This window comes from Salvelinus fontinalis, chromosome 39 (genome assembly GCF_029448725.1).
Source record: "Salvelinus fontinalis isolate EN_2023a chromosome 39, ASM2944872v1, whole genome shotgun sequence".
NCBI classification, from domain to species: Eukaryota; Metazoa; Chordata; class Actinopteri; order Salmoniformes; family Salmonidae; genus Salvelinus; species Salvelinus fontinalis.
In genome coordinates, this window is record NC_074703.1 from 2,693,975 (window position 1) to 2,708,804 (window position 14,830).

The 14,830-nt window shown below is 40.0% G+C and overlaps 1 protein-coding gene across 1 annotated transcript; it reads right to left on the bottom strand.

Annotated features, from left to right (window-relative positions):
* Positions 1–2,890: 2,890 nt before the first annotated feature.
* LOC129838485 (serine protease FAM111A-like) lies at positions 2,891–9,099 on the bottom strand. The gene is made up of 2 exons (XM_055905477.1): positions 8,531–9,099; positions 2,891–8,329 (listed from the first exon to the last, which is right to left on the bottom strand). Exon 2 carries the CDS (start codon positions 8,174–8,176, stop codon positions 6,986–6,988), a length of 1,191 nt encoding a protein of 396 aa, XP_055761452.1. The 5' UTR covers positions 8,177–8,329; positions 8,531–9,099; the 3' UTR covers positions 2,891–6,985.
* Positions 9,100–14,830: the final 5,731 nt, after the last annotated feature.

The following is a 14,830-nucleotide window of genomic DNA, read 5'->3' on the forward strand; positions in this document are numbered from 1 at the left end:
GCTGCTTTGGAAACTGACTCTCTCCAGTCCCACGTGTCCATTTGTTCCATTTCTTGAAACACTTTTCCCATGGTAGATTACCATATTTTTCATTTAGATCTGCTTTACAACTCCGAGCTCTTCAACCCCTTTACAGGATTTTGCAGACATGGTGAGCGTCGGTTTTGGTTTTATTTGACAGTCAGCAGTGTAATGACTCATCTGCTTCCAGTGGCAGTTTTTTTATCCAACGAGAGACTGGGCGGAGGTGACCGCGGGCACGCACACCGACGAGATGCCGCACCCAACGGGGTAAGAAGAAACGACTATCAGAGGCAGAGGGGACCGTTCACACGGTCCCAGAACCCACGGGACTGAGTGTTTTTAATTTATCAAGCAAGATATTGAGCCCTGCCCATATCTCCTTGCTTAATAAAGGGTTATATTTTGTGCAACGATTTTGATGTTAAGGTAGACATGTTTAAGTTTTTTAGAAACATCCGTTTAAGGGAATATTTTAACTCTGTAACGATCTTCTTCATCTGAGGAACAGGAAAGATTGGACCAAAACGCAGCGTGGTAAGTGTCCATGTTCATTTATTATAACTGAACACGAAATACAAAATAACAAAGTGAAACAACGAAAATCGAAACAGTCCTGAAAGGTGACACAACACAAAACAGGAAACAACTACCCACAAACACCAGGTGGGAAAAGGCTACCTAAGTATGGTTCTCAATCAGAGACAACGATAGACAGCTGCCTCTGATTGAGAACCATACCAGGCCAAACACATAGAAATAGAAAACATAGAAAAAAAACATAGAATGCCCACCCCAACTCACACCCTGACCAAACCAAAATAGAGACATAAAAAAGGAACTACGGTCAGGGCGTGACAATCTCCCCTAATCGTGATATTTCTACTGAACATGTAGGTTGCTCACCTGCACATACTCCGACTCCTTTTAGAATTAAGAGTTATTTTATACCTCCAGCCAATCTCAATCACTCTATTGAGACATATTGGAGACTTGTTGAAAAATATGTTGTTCATCTCGTTAAGAACAAACAGAAGTCCATATCTTTCCATCATTTACCTCAGGATGAAAAACAAGCTTTGCTTGATTTACAACCCAATACGTCAGTCCTAGTAAAGGACACCAGAAGTATGATCTCTATTATTGAATCTCTTGATCCTCTCTATGATAACACTTTGTTAGGTACTTTTGATGTTGTGTCGTTATACACAAATATTCCACACGAGGGCAGTATTGAAGCTATGGAACATTTTCTTCTGCAACGTGACCCTTCTTATTTTATTTTATTTCCCCTTTATTTAACCAGGTAGGCTAGTTGAGAACACCTTTATTTAACCAGGTAGGCTAGTTGAGAACAAGTTCTCATTTACAACTGCGACCTGGCCAAGATAAAGCAAAGCAGTTCGACACATACAACAACACAGAGTTACATATGGGATAAGCACACAGACAGTCAATAATACAGTAGAAAGATCAATGTACAGCATGTGCAAATGAGGTAGGATAAGAGAGGTAAGGCAATAAATAGGCCATGGTGGCAAAGTAATTACAATATAGCGATTAAATACTGGAATGGTAGGATGTGCAGGAGATGAATGTGCAAGTTGAGATACTGGGGTGCAAAGAAGCAAAATAAATAAATAAATACAGTATGGGGATGAGGTAGATTGGATGGGCTATTTACAGATCAAATCAAATGTATTTATAAAGCCCTTCTTAAATCAGCTGATATCTCAAAGTGCTGTACAGAAACCCAGCCTGAAACCCCAAACAGCAAGCAATGCAGGTGTAGAAGCACGGTGGCTAGGAAAAACTCCCTAGAAAGGCCAAAACCTAGGAAGAAACCTAGAGAGGAACCAGGCTATGAGGGGTGGCCAGTCCTCTTCTGGCTGTGCCGGGTGGAGATTATAACAGAACATGGCCAAGATGTTCAAATGTTCATAAATGACCAGCATGGTCAAATAATAATAATCACAGCAGTTGTCGAGGGTGCAACAGGTCAGCACCTCAGGAGTAAATGTCAGTTGGCTTTTCATAGCCGATCATTGAGAGTATCTCTACCGCTCCTGCTGTCTCTAGAGAGTTGAAAACAGCAGGTCTGGGACAGGTAGCACGTCCGGTGAACAGGTCAGGGTTCCATAGCCGCAGGCAGAATAGTTGAAACTGGAGCAGCAGCACGGCCAGGTGGACTGGGGACATCAAGGAGTCATCATGCCAGGTAGTCCTGAGGCATGGTCCTAGGGCTCAGGTCCCCCGAGAGAGAGATAGAAAGAAAGAAAGAAAGAAAGAGAGAAAGAGAGAATTAGAGAGAGCATACTTAAATTCACACAGGACACTGGAGAAATACTCCAGATATAACAGACTGACCCTAGCCCCCCAACACATAAACTACTGCAGCATAAATACTGGAGGCTGAGACAGGAGGGGTCAGGAGACACTGTACCTGTACACAGATGAGCTTTGTACAGGTGCAGTGATCTGTGAGCTGCTCTGACAGCTGGTGCTTAAAGCTAGTGAGGTAGGTAAGAGTCTCCAGCTTCAGAGATTTTTGCAGTTCGTTCCAGTCATTGGCAGCAGAGAACTGGAAGGAGAGGCGGCCAAAGGAAGAATTGGCTTTGGTGGTGACCAGTGAGATATACCTGCTGGAGCGCGTGCTATGGGTGGGTGCTGCTATGGTGACCAGTGAACTGATATAAGGCGGGGCTTTACCTAGCAGAGACTTGTAGATGACCTGGAGCCAGTGGGTTTGGGTACGAGTATGCAGCGAGGGCCAGCCAATGAGAGCATACAGGTCGCAGTGGTGGGTAGTATATGGGGCTTTGGTGACAAAACGGATGGCACTGTGTTAGACTGCATCCAATTTGTGTTGGAGGCTATTTTGTAAATGACATCGCCGAAGTCCAGGATTGGTAGGATGGTCAGTTTTACGAGGGTATGTTTGGCAGCATGAGTGAAGGATGCTTTGTTTTGTGAAATAGGAAGCCGATTCTAGATTTAATTTGGGATTGTAGATGTTTATTGTGAGTCTGGAAGGAGAGTTTACAGTCTAACCAGACACCTAGGTATTTGTAGTTGTCTACATATTCTAAGTCAGAACCATCCAGAGTAGTGATGCTGGACGGGCGGGCAGGTGCGGGCAGCGGTCGGTTGAAGAGCATGCATTTAGTTTTACTTGCATTTAACCTGTCTAGGACTGGGGTTTCGCTAGCGGCACCCCTTTCCGCTAGCGGAACCCCTCGCCAACAGCCAATGAAATTGCAGGGCGCCAAATACAAATCAACAGAAATCTCAGAAATTAAATTTCTCAAACATACAAGTATTAGGCACCATTTTAAAGATAAAATTCTCGTTAATCCAGCCACAGTGTCTGATTTCAAAAATGCTTTACAGTGAAAGCTCCACAAACAATTTGTTAGGTCACTACCAAGCCACAGAAAATCTCAGCCATTTTTCCAGCCAAAGAGAGGAGTCACAAAAAGCACAAATAGTGATAAAAATTAATCACTAACCTTTGATGATCTTCATCAGATGACCCTCATAGGACTTCATGTTACACAATACATGTATGTTTTGTTCGATAAAGTGCATATTTATATCCAAAAATCTGAGTTTACATTGGCGCGTTATGTTCAGTAGTTCTAAAACATGCAGTGATTGTGCAGAGAGCCACATGAATTCACAGAAATACTCATTACAAATGTTGATGAAAATTCAAGTGTTATGCATGGAACTTTAGATACACTTCTCCTTAATGCAAACGCTGTGTCAGATTTCAAAAAAACTTTACGGAAAAGCATAATCTGAGTATGGCGCTCAGAGCCCAAACCAGCCAAAAGAAATATCCGCCATGTTGCACAATCAACATTAGTCAAAAATAGCATTATAACTTACCTTTGATGATCTTCATCAGAATGCACTCCCAGGAATCGCAGTTCCACAATAAATGTTTGTTTTGTTCGATAATGTCCATCATTTATGTCCAAATAGCTTCTTTTGTTAGGTTGTTAGGTAAACAAATTCAAACGCGCGTTCAGGTCCAGTCGGACGAAATGTTCAAAAAGTTATATTACAGGTCGAAGAAACTTGTCAAACTAAGTATAGAATCAATCTTTAGGATGTTTTTATCATAAATGTTCAATAATGTTCCAACCAGAGAATTGGTGTGCGTGGCTCTCTACCAGACCACTGACTCAAAGAGCTCTCATCCGGCCCCACTTCACAGTAGAAGCCTGAAACAACGTTCTAAAGACGGTTGACATCTAGTGGAAGCCTTAGGAAGCCTTAGGAAGTGCAACTTGACCCATATCCCACTGTGTATTCGATAGGGCTGAGTTCAAAAACTACAAACCTCAGATTTCCCACTTCCTGTTTGGATTTTATCTCAGGTTTTTGCCTGCCATATGAGTTCTGTTATACTCACAGACATCATTCAAACAGTTTTAGAAACTTCAGAGTGTTTTCTATCCAATACTAATAATAATATGCATATATTAGCATCTGGGACTGAGGAGGAGGCAGTTTACTCTGGGCATGCGTTTCATCCAAAAGTGAAAAAGCTGCCCCCTATCCCAAAGAAGTTAAGAGCAGTTGGAGGCCACGGAAGGAGAGTTGTATGGCGTTGAAGCTCATCTGGAGGTTAGTTAATACAGTGTCCAACAAAGGGCCAGAGGTATACAGAATGGTGTCATCTGCGTAGAGGTGGATCAAATAATCACCAGCAGCGAGAGCGACATCATTGATGTATACAGAGAAGATAGTCGGCCCGAGAATTAAACCCTGTGGCACCCCCATAGAGACTGCCAGAGGTCCGGACAACACGCCCTCCGATTTTACATACTGAACTCTATCGGAGAAGTCGTTGGTGAACCAAGAGAGGCAATCATTTGAGAAACCAAGGCTGTTGAGTCTGCCAATAAGAATGTTGTGATTGACAGAGTCGAAAGCCTTAGCCAGGTCGATGAATACGGCTGCACAGTAATGTCTCTTATTGATGGCGGTTAAGATATCGTTTAGGACCTTGAGCGTGGCTGAAGTGCACCCATGACCAGCTCTGAAACCAGATTGCATAGCGGAGAAGGTACGGTGGGATTCTAAATGGTCGGTGATCTGTTTGTTAACTTGGCTTTCAAAGACCTTAGAAGGGCAGGATAGATATAGGTCTGTAGCAGTTTGGGTCTAGAGTGTCTTCCCCTTTGAAGAGGGGGATGACCGCGGCAGCTTTACAATCTATGGGAATCTCAGACGATACGAAAGAGAGGTTGAACAGGCTAGTAATAGGGGTTGCTACAATTTCGGCGGATGATTTTAGAAAGAGAGGGTCCAGATTGTCTAGCCAGGCTGATTTGTAGGGGTCCAGATTTTGCAGCTCTTTCAGAACATCAGCTATCTGGATTTGGGTGAAGGAGAAGTGGGGGAGGTTTAGGCGAGTTGCTGTGGGGAGCGCAGGGCTGTTGACCGGGGTAGGGGTAGCCAGGTGGAAAGCATGGCCAGCCGTAGAAAAATGCTTATTGAAATTCTCAATTATTGTGGATTCATCAATAGTGACAGTGTTTCCTAGCCTCAATGCAGTGAGCAGCTGGGAGGAGGTGCTCTTATTCTCCATGGATTTTACAGTGTCCCAGAACTTTTTTGAGTGTACTACAGGATGCAGGCAGTGATCGCTGAGATCTTGGTTGAAAACCCTTCCGGTCCATGCATTAGGACATTGGCTCAAATAGTACTCACACACAACTACTTCATGTTTTTAAATTATTTCTTTATTTGTTTTTTAACTAGGCAAGACAGTTAAGAACAAATTCTTATTTGCAATGATGGCCTAGGAATATTGTAAGCCAATGTGCAGTTAAGCTGCTGCGCCTTCTTCACAACGCTGTCTGTGTGGGTGGACCATTTCAGTTTTTCCGTGATGTGTACACCGAGGAGGGTGCTCCCTCTGCTGTTTCCTGAAGTCCACAATCATCTCCTTTGTTTTGTTGACGTTGAGTGTGAGGTTATTTTCCTGACACCACACTCCGAGGGCCCTCACCTCCTCCCTGTAGGCCGTCTCGTCGTTGTTGGTAATCAAGCCTACCACTGTAGTGTCGTCCGCAAACTTGATGATTGAGTTGGAGGCGTGCATGGCCACGCAGTCGTGGGTGAACAGGGAGTACAGGAGAGGGCTCAGAACGCACCCTTGTGGGGCCCCAGTGTTGAGGATCATCGGGGTGGAGATGTTGTTACCTACCCTCACCACCTGGGGGCGGCCCGTCAGGAAGTCCAGTACCCAGTTGCACAGGGCGGGGTCGAGACCCAGGGACGGTAAGCAAATTGGAGTGGGTCTAGGGTGTCAGGTAGGGTGGAGGTGATATGGTCCTTGACTAGTCTCTCAAAGCAGGTGTTCTTATTCTCCATGGACTTTACAGTGTCCCAGAACTTTTTTGAGTTTGTGTTGCAGGAAGCAAATTTCTGTTTGAAAAAGCTAACCTTAGCTTTCCTAACTGCCTGTTTATATTGGTTCCTAACTTCCCTGAAAAGTTGCATATCGCGGGGGCTATTAGATGCTAATGCAGAACGCTACAGGATGTTTTTGTGCTGGTCAAGGGCAGACAGGTCTGGAGTGAACCAAGGGCTATATCTGTTCCAATAAAATGGGCACATCACCATATCCCTCTATAGCTGATGTCTACAGTTGAAAATAAGTGAAGGGGAAGGCGGTTAGCCTAGATGGGCAGCGGGTAGCCTAGAGGTTAGAGTGTTGCGCTAGCAACTGAAAGGTCACTGGTTCAAACACCAGAGCTGACAAGGTGACAAATCTGTCTCTGTGCCCTTGAGCAAGGCACTTAACCCTAATTTGCTCCAGGGGCGCCGTACTACTATGGCTGACCCTGTAAAAGAATCCATTTCACTGCACATATCTGGTGTGTGTGACAATAAAATCTTTTTTGGGGGGGGGGGGGGGGGGGCCTAGTTGGCCTAAAGCTGCTTCTCAACTCACAGGTGACATCTGCAGCAGGATCAGCCAGAATTTCTGCATCTCATATATTTTACCACTTTGTGATATTGTGTCACATATTCTGTGAAGGATAGCCGTGTGTTCAGGTGGACTTGTGGCCACCATCTCAGTGATCAATGTTATAAGAATGTCAATGAGCTCAAACAGATGTGGGTTTTTCATGGCAACATTGGTGAATCTTGAGAACATTTGAAGATTGTTTGTCTCCACCAAGTAGAACAATACGTTTTCTAGAATGGTCCTGAGAGGGATTGCATATTCAATCACACTCTGAGTTTCTTGAGTTTCCTTACATGTGTACAAAAAGCCACCAGTGTGCATGGCAATCACCTGGCAGCCATATACTGGGATGCCATTAATTACTTGACAATGACTGGGATTTATAACCGGAGACCCAGAGGCTCCATTAAGGCAGAAGGTGTTATAGGTCAGCACATCCGGTTTCCCCTGTATTATCTGCTCATAAAACTTTTTGTCCAACTCATTATCCCCAATGCTTTCTTGCATTAACATGATGGAGCTCTGGTTCTCTCGTAAATGTTTGGTCTCAGCTGCAGTTCTTTGTTCCACCTCTATTATGGTCGTGGAATCAATCTTTTTAATCCCTCCTTCTGGATGGCCAACGATGTAGATCCCACCTGTCTGAGGGACTGGGCCATACTTCTGAAGGAGACCTGGAGGAAACTTCTTGCCTTTTAATGGGGTACTCAACTCCAGTATGGCATAGTCAACCTGACGCCCCCACCTATCAACTCCATATTGGAGGGCAACCACTTCTGGTTTAACATTTACCTTCCACTGACCTGATCCAAGTGGGTTGTCAAAATTAAACGTGACAGTTGTGGGAACCGACAGTGTCTTTCCTAGAAGTACACCTTTATCCTTGAACAAATGACCATTTGTCAGGATGAGGTTATCGAACAGCAGGAAACCTGTTCCTTCGATCAATTCGTGTTGGACTTTACAGACTGAGGTGGTCACTTCTGCCAGCTCTATTAACCTGTACACTTCAGTAAAACCCTCCGGGTTCTTACCAAATTCCTCCCTCATCAACTCTATCACTTCAGGTTCAGATTTCTCCTGTGGATACCTACTCTTCATGTGATCTAGTAAACCTTTAAACTGGTCGCATAAGATCTGCTGAATTTCCCTCGAATCTGGCATGGGAATGTATTTTTGTTTCTTATTTACCTGTATTTCCTGTCACTCCTGTGTCATATTTCCCACAGAGGGCCCCTGTTCGCTACAGGTGATTTCCCCTTTATTTGTCAGGGCTGTGTCTCCACTAGAAAAGTAGAATCGGTGACAGTGTTCTTCCTGTGGAGGAATTTATAAAGAATGTTACTAATCTTTATAAATATTATGTTTGTCTGGTTAAATGATAATAAATTGTGCCCCATAACATATTCCGAGGATTCTTAGGCATGTTAAAGCTTATCAAAACCAGTTTGTCATTATCAATATACTAAACAAATACTTCATGATGGATTAGAAATGTGTTATTAACATTATACTGACCTTGTTATTATGAGGTTAAACAGGAGTTTAACGTTCTAAGTAAAGACAGAAAATGATTATGCTGTAGATACACAATAACAGTCCTATTACATCCTGCCATATTTATAATATTAGTAATCCTGAACAACAACACAATACCAACAACAGGCCTATTACATCCTGCCATATTTATAATATTAGTAATCCTGAACAACAGCTCTTGATCTTTGATCAAATTAAGTTAATACAGTATGACAGAGCAGGTGAAATCGTCAAGCTATCTGACGTAAGACAATGGCTCAATGTTTGTTGCTAACAGCTACAAGCCTTCATTAGTAACACTTTAGGATAGTCTATCTGTGGATGTTCGACAATAGACCAGCCAAAGACAGTCATAACTAAGACAGTTCTCTGTTAGCATTTCCCATACGAAAACATTTTTAGCCACCATGCTAATGCTATCGTTCCTGGATCTGCACCACAGACGAAGAACATTCCTTAGCTAAGAATATGTGCATGTGCACAGGGGTTAAAACAAGAGTGGGGAACACCCAGCAGGATTAAACGTGAATTCATGGACTCAACTTAAAGCCCACCAACAGGATTCAACATGAATTCATGGACTCAACTAACAGCCCCCCCCCAACAGGATTCAACATGAATTCATGGACTCAACTAACATCCCCCCCACCAACACGATTCATCATGAATTCATGGACTCAACCAACCACCCCCCCCCCCCCCCCCAACAGGATTCAACATGAATTCATGGACTCAACTAACAGCCCCCCCCCCAACAGGATTAAACATTAATTCATGGACTCAATTAAACAAAGTTTACAGTTTGAACAAAAAGGAACAAATCAATAATAACATGGGTTCTCTCTTTGTTTTGTAACATTTAGTCAAACACACTTTAATCCCTGTTTCATATTATCATGGTTTAAAAGACATTCCCTTCTCATTGTAATATATATATATATATATAAACACTAAAAAGACTGACCTGTACCCTTCCCTTCTCATTGTAATATATATATATATATATATATATATAAACACTAACAAGACTGACCTGTACCCTTCCCTTCTCATTGTAATATATATATATATATATATAAACACTAACAAGACTGACCTGTACCCTTCCCTTCTCATTGTAATATATATATATATATATATAAACACTAACAAGACTGACCTGTACCCTTCCCTTCTCATTGTAATATATATATATATATATATATATAAACACTAACAAGACTGACCTGAACCCTTCCCTTCTCATTGTAATATATATATATATATATAAACACTAACAAGACTGACCTGTACCCTTCCCTTCTCATTGTAATATATATATATATATATAAACACTAACAAGACTGACCTGTACCCTTCCCTTCTCATTGTAATATATATATATATATATAAACACTAACAAGACTGACCTGTACCCTTCCCTTCTCATTGTAATATATATATATATATATATATATATATATAAACACTAACAAGACTGACCTGTACCCTTCCCTTCTCATTGTAATATATATATATATATAAACACTAACAAGACTGACCTGTACCCTTCCCTTCTCATTGTAATATATATATATATATATATATAAACACTAACAAGACTGACCTGTACCCTTCCCTTCTCATTGTAATATATATATATATATATAAACACTAACTAGACTGACCTGTACCCTTCCCTTCTCATTGTAATATATATATATATATATAAACACTAACAAGACTGACCTGTACCCTTCCCTTCTCATTGTAATATATATATATATATAAACACTAACAAGACTGACCTGAACCCTTCCCTTCTCATTGTAATATATATATATATATATATATAAACACTAACAAGACTGACCTGTACCCTTCCCTTCTCATTGTAATATATATATATATATATATATATATATATATATATATATATATATATATATATATATATAAACACTAACAAGACTGACCTGAACCCTTCCCTTCTCATTGTAATATATATATATATATATAAACACTAACAAGACTGACCTGTACCCTTCCCTTCTCATTGTAATATATATATATATATAAACACTAACAAGACTGACCTGTACCCTTCCCTTCTCATTGTAATATATATATATATATATAAACACTAACAAGACTGACCTGTACCCTTCCCTTCTCATTGTAATATATATATATATATAAACACTAACTAGACTGACCTGTACCCTTCCCTTCTCATTGTAATATATATATATATATATAAACACTAACAAGACTGACCTGTACCCTTCCCTTCTCATTGTAATATATATATATATATAAACACTAACAAGACTGACCTGTACCCTTCCCTTCTCATTGTAATATATATATATATATAAACACTAACAAGACTGACCTGTACCCTTCCCTTCTCATTGTAATATATATATATATATAAACACTAACAAGACTGACCTGTACCCTTCCCTTCTCATTGTAATATATATATATATATAAACACTAACAAGACTGACCTGTACCCTTCCCTTCTCATTGTAATATATATATATATATATAAACACTAACAAGACTGACCTGAACCCTTCCCTTCTCATTGTAATATATATATATATATATATATAAACACTAACAAGACTGACCTGTACCCTTCCCTTCTCATTGTAATATATATATATATATATATATATATATATATAAACACTAACAAGACTGACCTGTACCCTTCCCTTCTCATTGTATATATATATATATATATATATATATATAAACACTAACAAGACTGACCTGAACCCTTCCCTTCTCATTGTAATATATATATATATATATAAACACTAACAAGACTGACCTGTACCCTTCCCTTCTCATTGTAATATATATATATATATATATAAACACTAACAAGACTGACCTGTACCCTTCCCTTCTCATTGTAATATATATATATATATATATAAACACTAACAAGACTGACCTGTACCCTTCCCTTCTCATTGTAATATATATATATATATATATATAAACACTAACAAGACTGACCTGTACCCTTCCCTTCTCATTGTAATATATATATATATATATATAAACACTAACAAGACTGACCTGTACCCTTCCCTTCTCATTGTAATATATATATATATATATATATAAACACTAACAAGACTGACCTGTACCCTTCCCTTCTCATTGTAATATATATATATATATATATATAAACACTAACAAGACTGACCTGTACCCTTCCCTTCTCATTGTAATATATATATATATATATAAACACTAACAAGACTGACCTGTACCCTTCCCTTCTCATTGTAATATATATATATATATATAAACACTAACAAGACTGACCTGTACCCTTCCCTTCTCATTGTAATATATATATATATATATATAAACACTAACAAGACTGACCTGTACCCTTCCCTTCTCATTGTAATATATATATATATATAAACACTAACTAGACTGACCTGTACCCTTCCCTTCTCATTGTAATATATATATATATATATAAACACTAACAAGACTGACCTGTACCCTTCCCTTCTCATTGTAATATATATATATATATATATATAAACACTAACAAGACTGACCTGTACCCTTCCCTTCTCATTGTAATATATATATATATATATATATAAACACTAACAAGACTGACCTGTACCCTTCCCTTCTCATTGATATATATATATATATATATATATATATAAACACTAACAAGACTGACCTGTACCCTTCCCTTCTCATTGTAATATATATATATATATAAACACTAACAAGACTGACCTGTACCCTTCCCTTCTCATTGTAATATATATATATATATATAAACACTAACAAGACTGACCTGTACCCTTCCCTTCTCATTGTAATATATATATATATATATATATATATGTATATAAACACTAACAAGACCGACCTGTACCCTTCCCTTCTCATTGTAATATATATATATATATAAACACTAACAAGACTGACCTGTACCCTTCCCTTCTCATTGTAATATATATATATATATATAAACACTAACAAGACTGACCTGTACCCTTCCCTTCTCATTGTAATATATATATATATATATAAACACTAACAAGACTGACCTGTACCCTTCCCTTCTCATTGTATTTGTATAATAGAAACCTCACAGCCTACGATAACATTCCTACTGCCAGTGAGAATGTAGAGCCTGTTTGTTAATGTTCTATTCAAAGTATTATATAAATGTTTAGTAACCTACCTGTGTTACTGCGTTGGCTGATCTGAGACCTGAAAAAGATGAAGTTGTCTAGATATTCTAGATCCCAACATAATCCAAGAATTCCACCGTTCTAGACATTCTAGATCCCAACATAATCCAAGAATTCCACCGTTCTAGACATTCTAGATCCCAACATAATCCAAGAATTCCACCGTTCTAGATATTCTAGATCCCAACATAATCCAAGAATTCCACCGTTCTAGACATTCTAGATCCCAACATAATCCAAGAATTCCACCGTTCTAGACATTCTAGATCCCAACATAATCCAAGAATTCCACCGTTCTAGACATTCTAGATCCCAACATAATCCAAGAATTCCACCGTTCTAGACATTCTAGATCCCAACATAATTCCACCGTCCTGAAGACTGAGGCTGGAGCCGTGCATCGGAGGGTTATGTCCACTCCCGCTTCCTCTCTCCGGCGCTCGACGTTGCCGGTCTACTAACCAGCGCCCTGGCAACCCATGTTTAAGCACACCTGCGTCTCATCATCAGTCACACCTGGACTTCATTACTTCCTGATTACCCTTTATATTGCCCTCTGTTGTTATCAGTCAGCAGGTAGTATTGTTTGTTTCCTTGTCAGATGTTTCTCTTGTTTTGTATCATTCAATGTTCGTTATTATTAAACTCACTAACTGCACCTGCTTCTTGACAATCTGCGTTGACGTTACACAGACACATTGCATATGCTACAGAACAACAAAATGGAGCCCTTTACATGTTGATTTAGACCCTTTACATAGTCCTTCTCCCCTTGTCTATAGGAGAAACACATGCTGTTTAAATGGCCCAAGTGTTGATTTAGACCCTTTACACAGCCCTTCTCCCCTTGTCTATAGGAGAAACACATGCTGTTTAAACGGCCCAAGTGTTGATTTAGACCCTTTACATAGCCCTTCTCCCCTTGTCTATAGGAGAAACACACTGCTGTCTAAATGGCCCAAGTGTTGATTTAGACCCTTTACATAGCCCTTCTCCCCTTGTCTATAGGAGAAACACACTGCTGTCTAAATGGCCCAAATGTTGATTTAGACCCTTTACATAGCCCTTCTCCCCTTGTCTATAGGAGAAACACACTGCTGTCTAAATGGCCCAAATGTTGATTTAGACCCTTTACATAGCCCTTCTCCCCTTGTCTATAGGAGAAACACACTGCTGTTTAAATGGCCCAAGTGTTGATTTAGACCCTTTACATAGCCCTTCTCCCCTTGTCTATAGGAGAAACACACTGCTGTTTAAATGGCCCAAGTGTTGATTTAGACCCTTTACATAGCCCTTCTCCCCTTGTCTATAGGAGAGACACATGCTGTTTAAATGGCCCAAATGTTGATTTAGACCCTTTACATAGCCCTTCTCCCCTTGTCTATAGCAGAGACACATGCTGTCTAAATGGCCCAAGTGTTGATTTAGACCCTTTACATAGTCCTTCTCCCCTTGTCTATAGCAGAGACACATGCTGTTTAAATGGCCCAAATGTTGATTTAGACCCTTTACATAGCCCTTCTCCCCTTGTCTATAGCAGAGACACATGCTGTTTAAACGGCCCAAGTGTTGATTTAGACCCTTTACATAGCCCTTCTCCCCTTGTCTATAGCAGCGACACATGCTGTTTAAATGGCCCAAGTGTTGATTTAGACCCTTTACCTAGCCCTTCTCCCCTTGTCTATAGCAGAGACACATGCTGTTTAAATGGCCCAAGTGTTGATTTAGACCCTTTACCTAGCCCTTCTCCCCTTGTCTATAGCAGAGACACATGCTGTTTAAATGGCCCAAATGTTGATTTAGACCCTTTACATAGCCCTTCTCCCCTTGTCTATAGGAGAAACACATGCTGTTTAAATGGCCCAAATGTTGATTTAGACCCTTTACCTAGTCCTTCTCCCCTTGTCTATAGGAGAGACACATGCTGTTTAAATGGCCCAAGTGTTGATTTAGACCCTTTACCTAGTCCTTCTCCCCTTGTCTATAGCAGAGACACATGCTGTTTAAATGGCCCAAATGTTGATTTAGACCCTTTACATAGCCC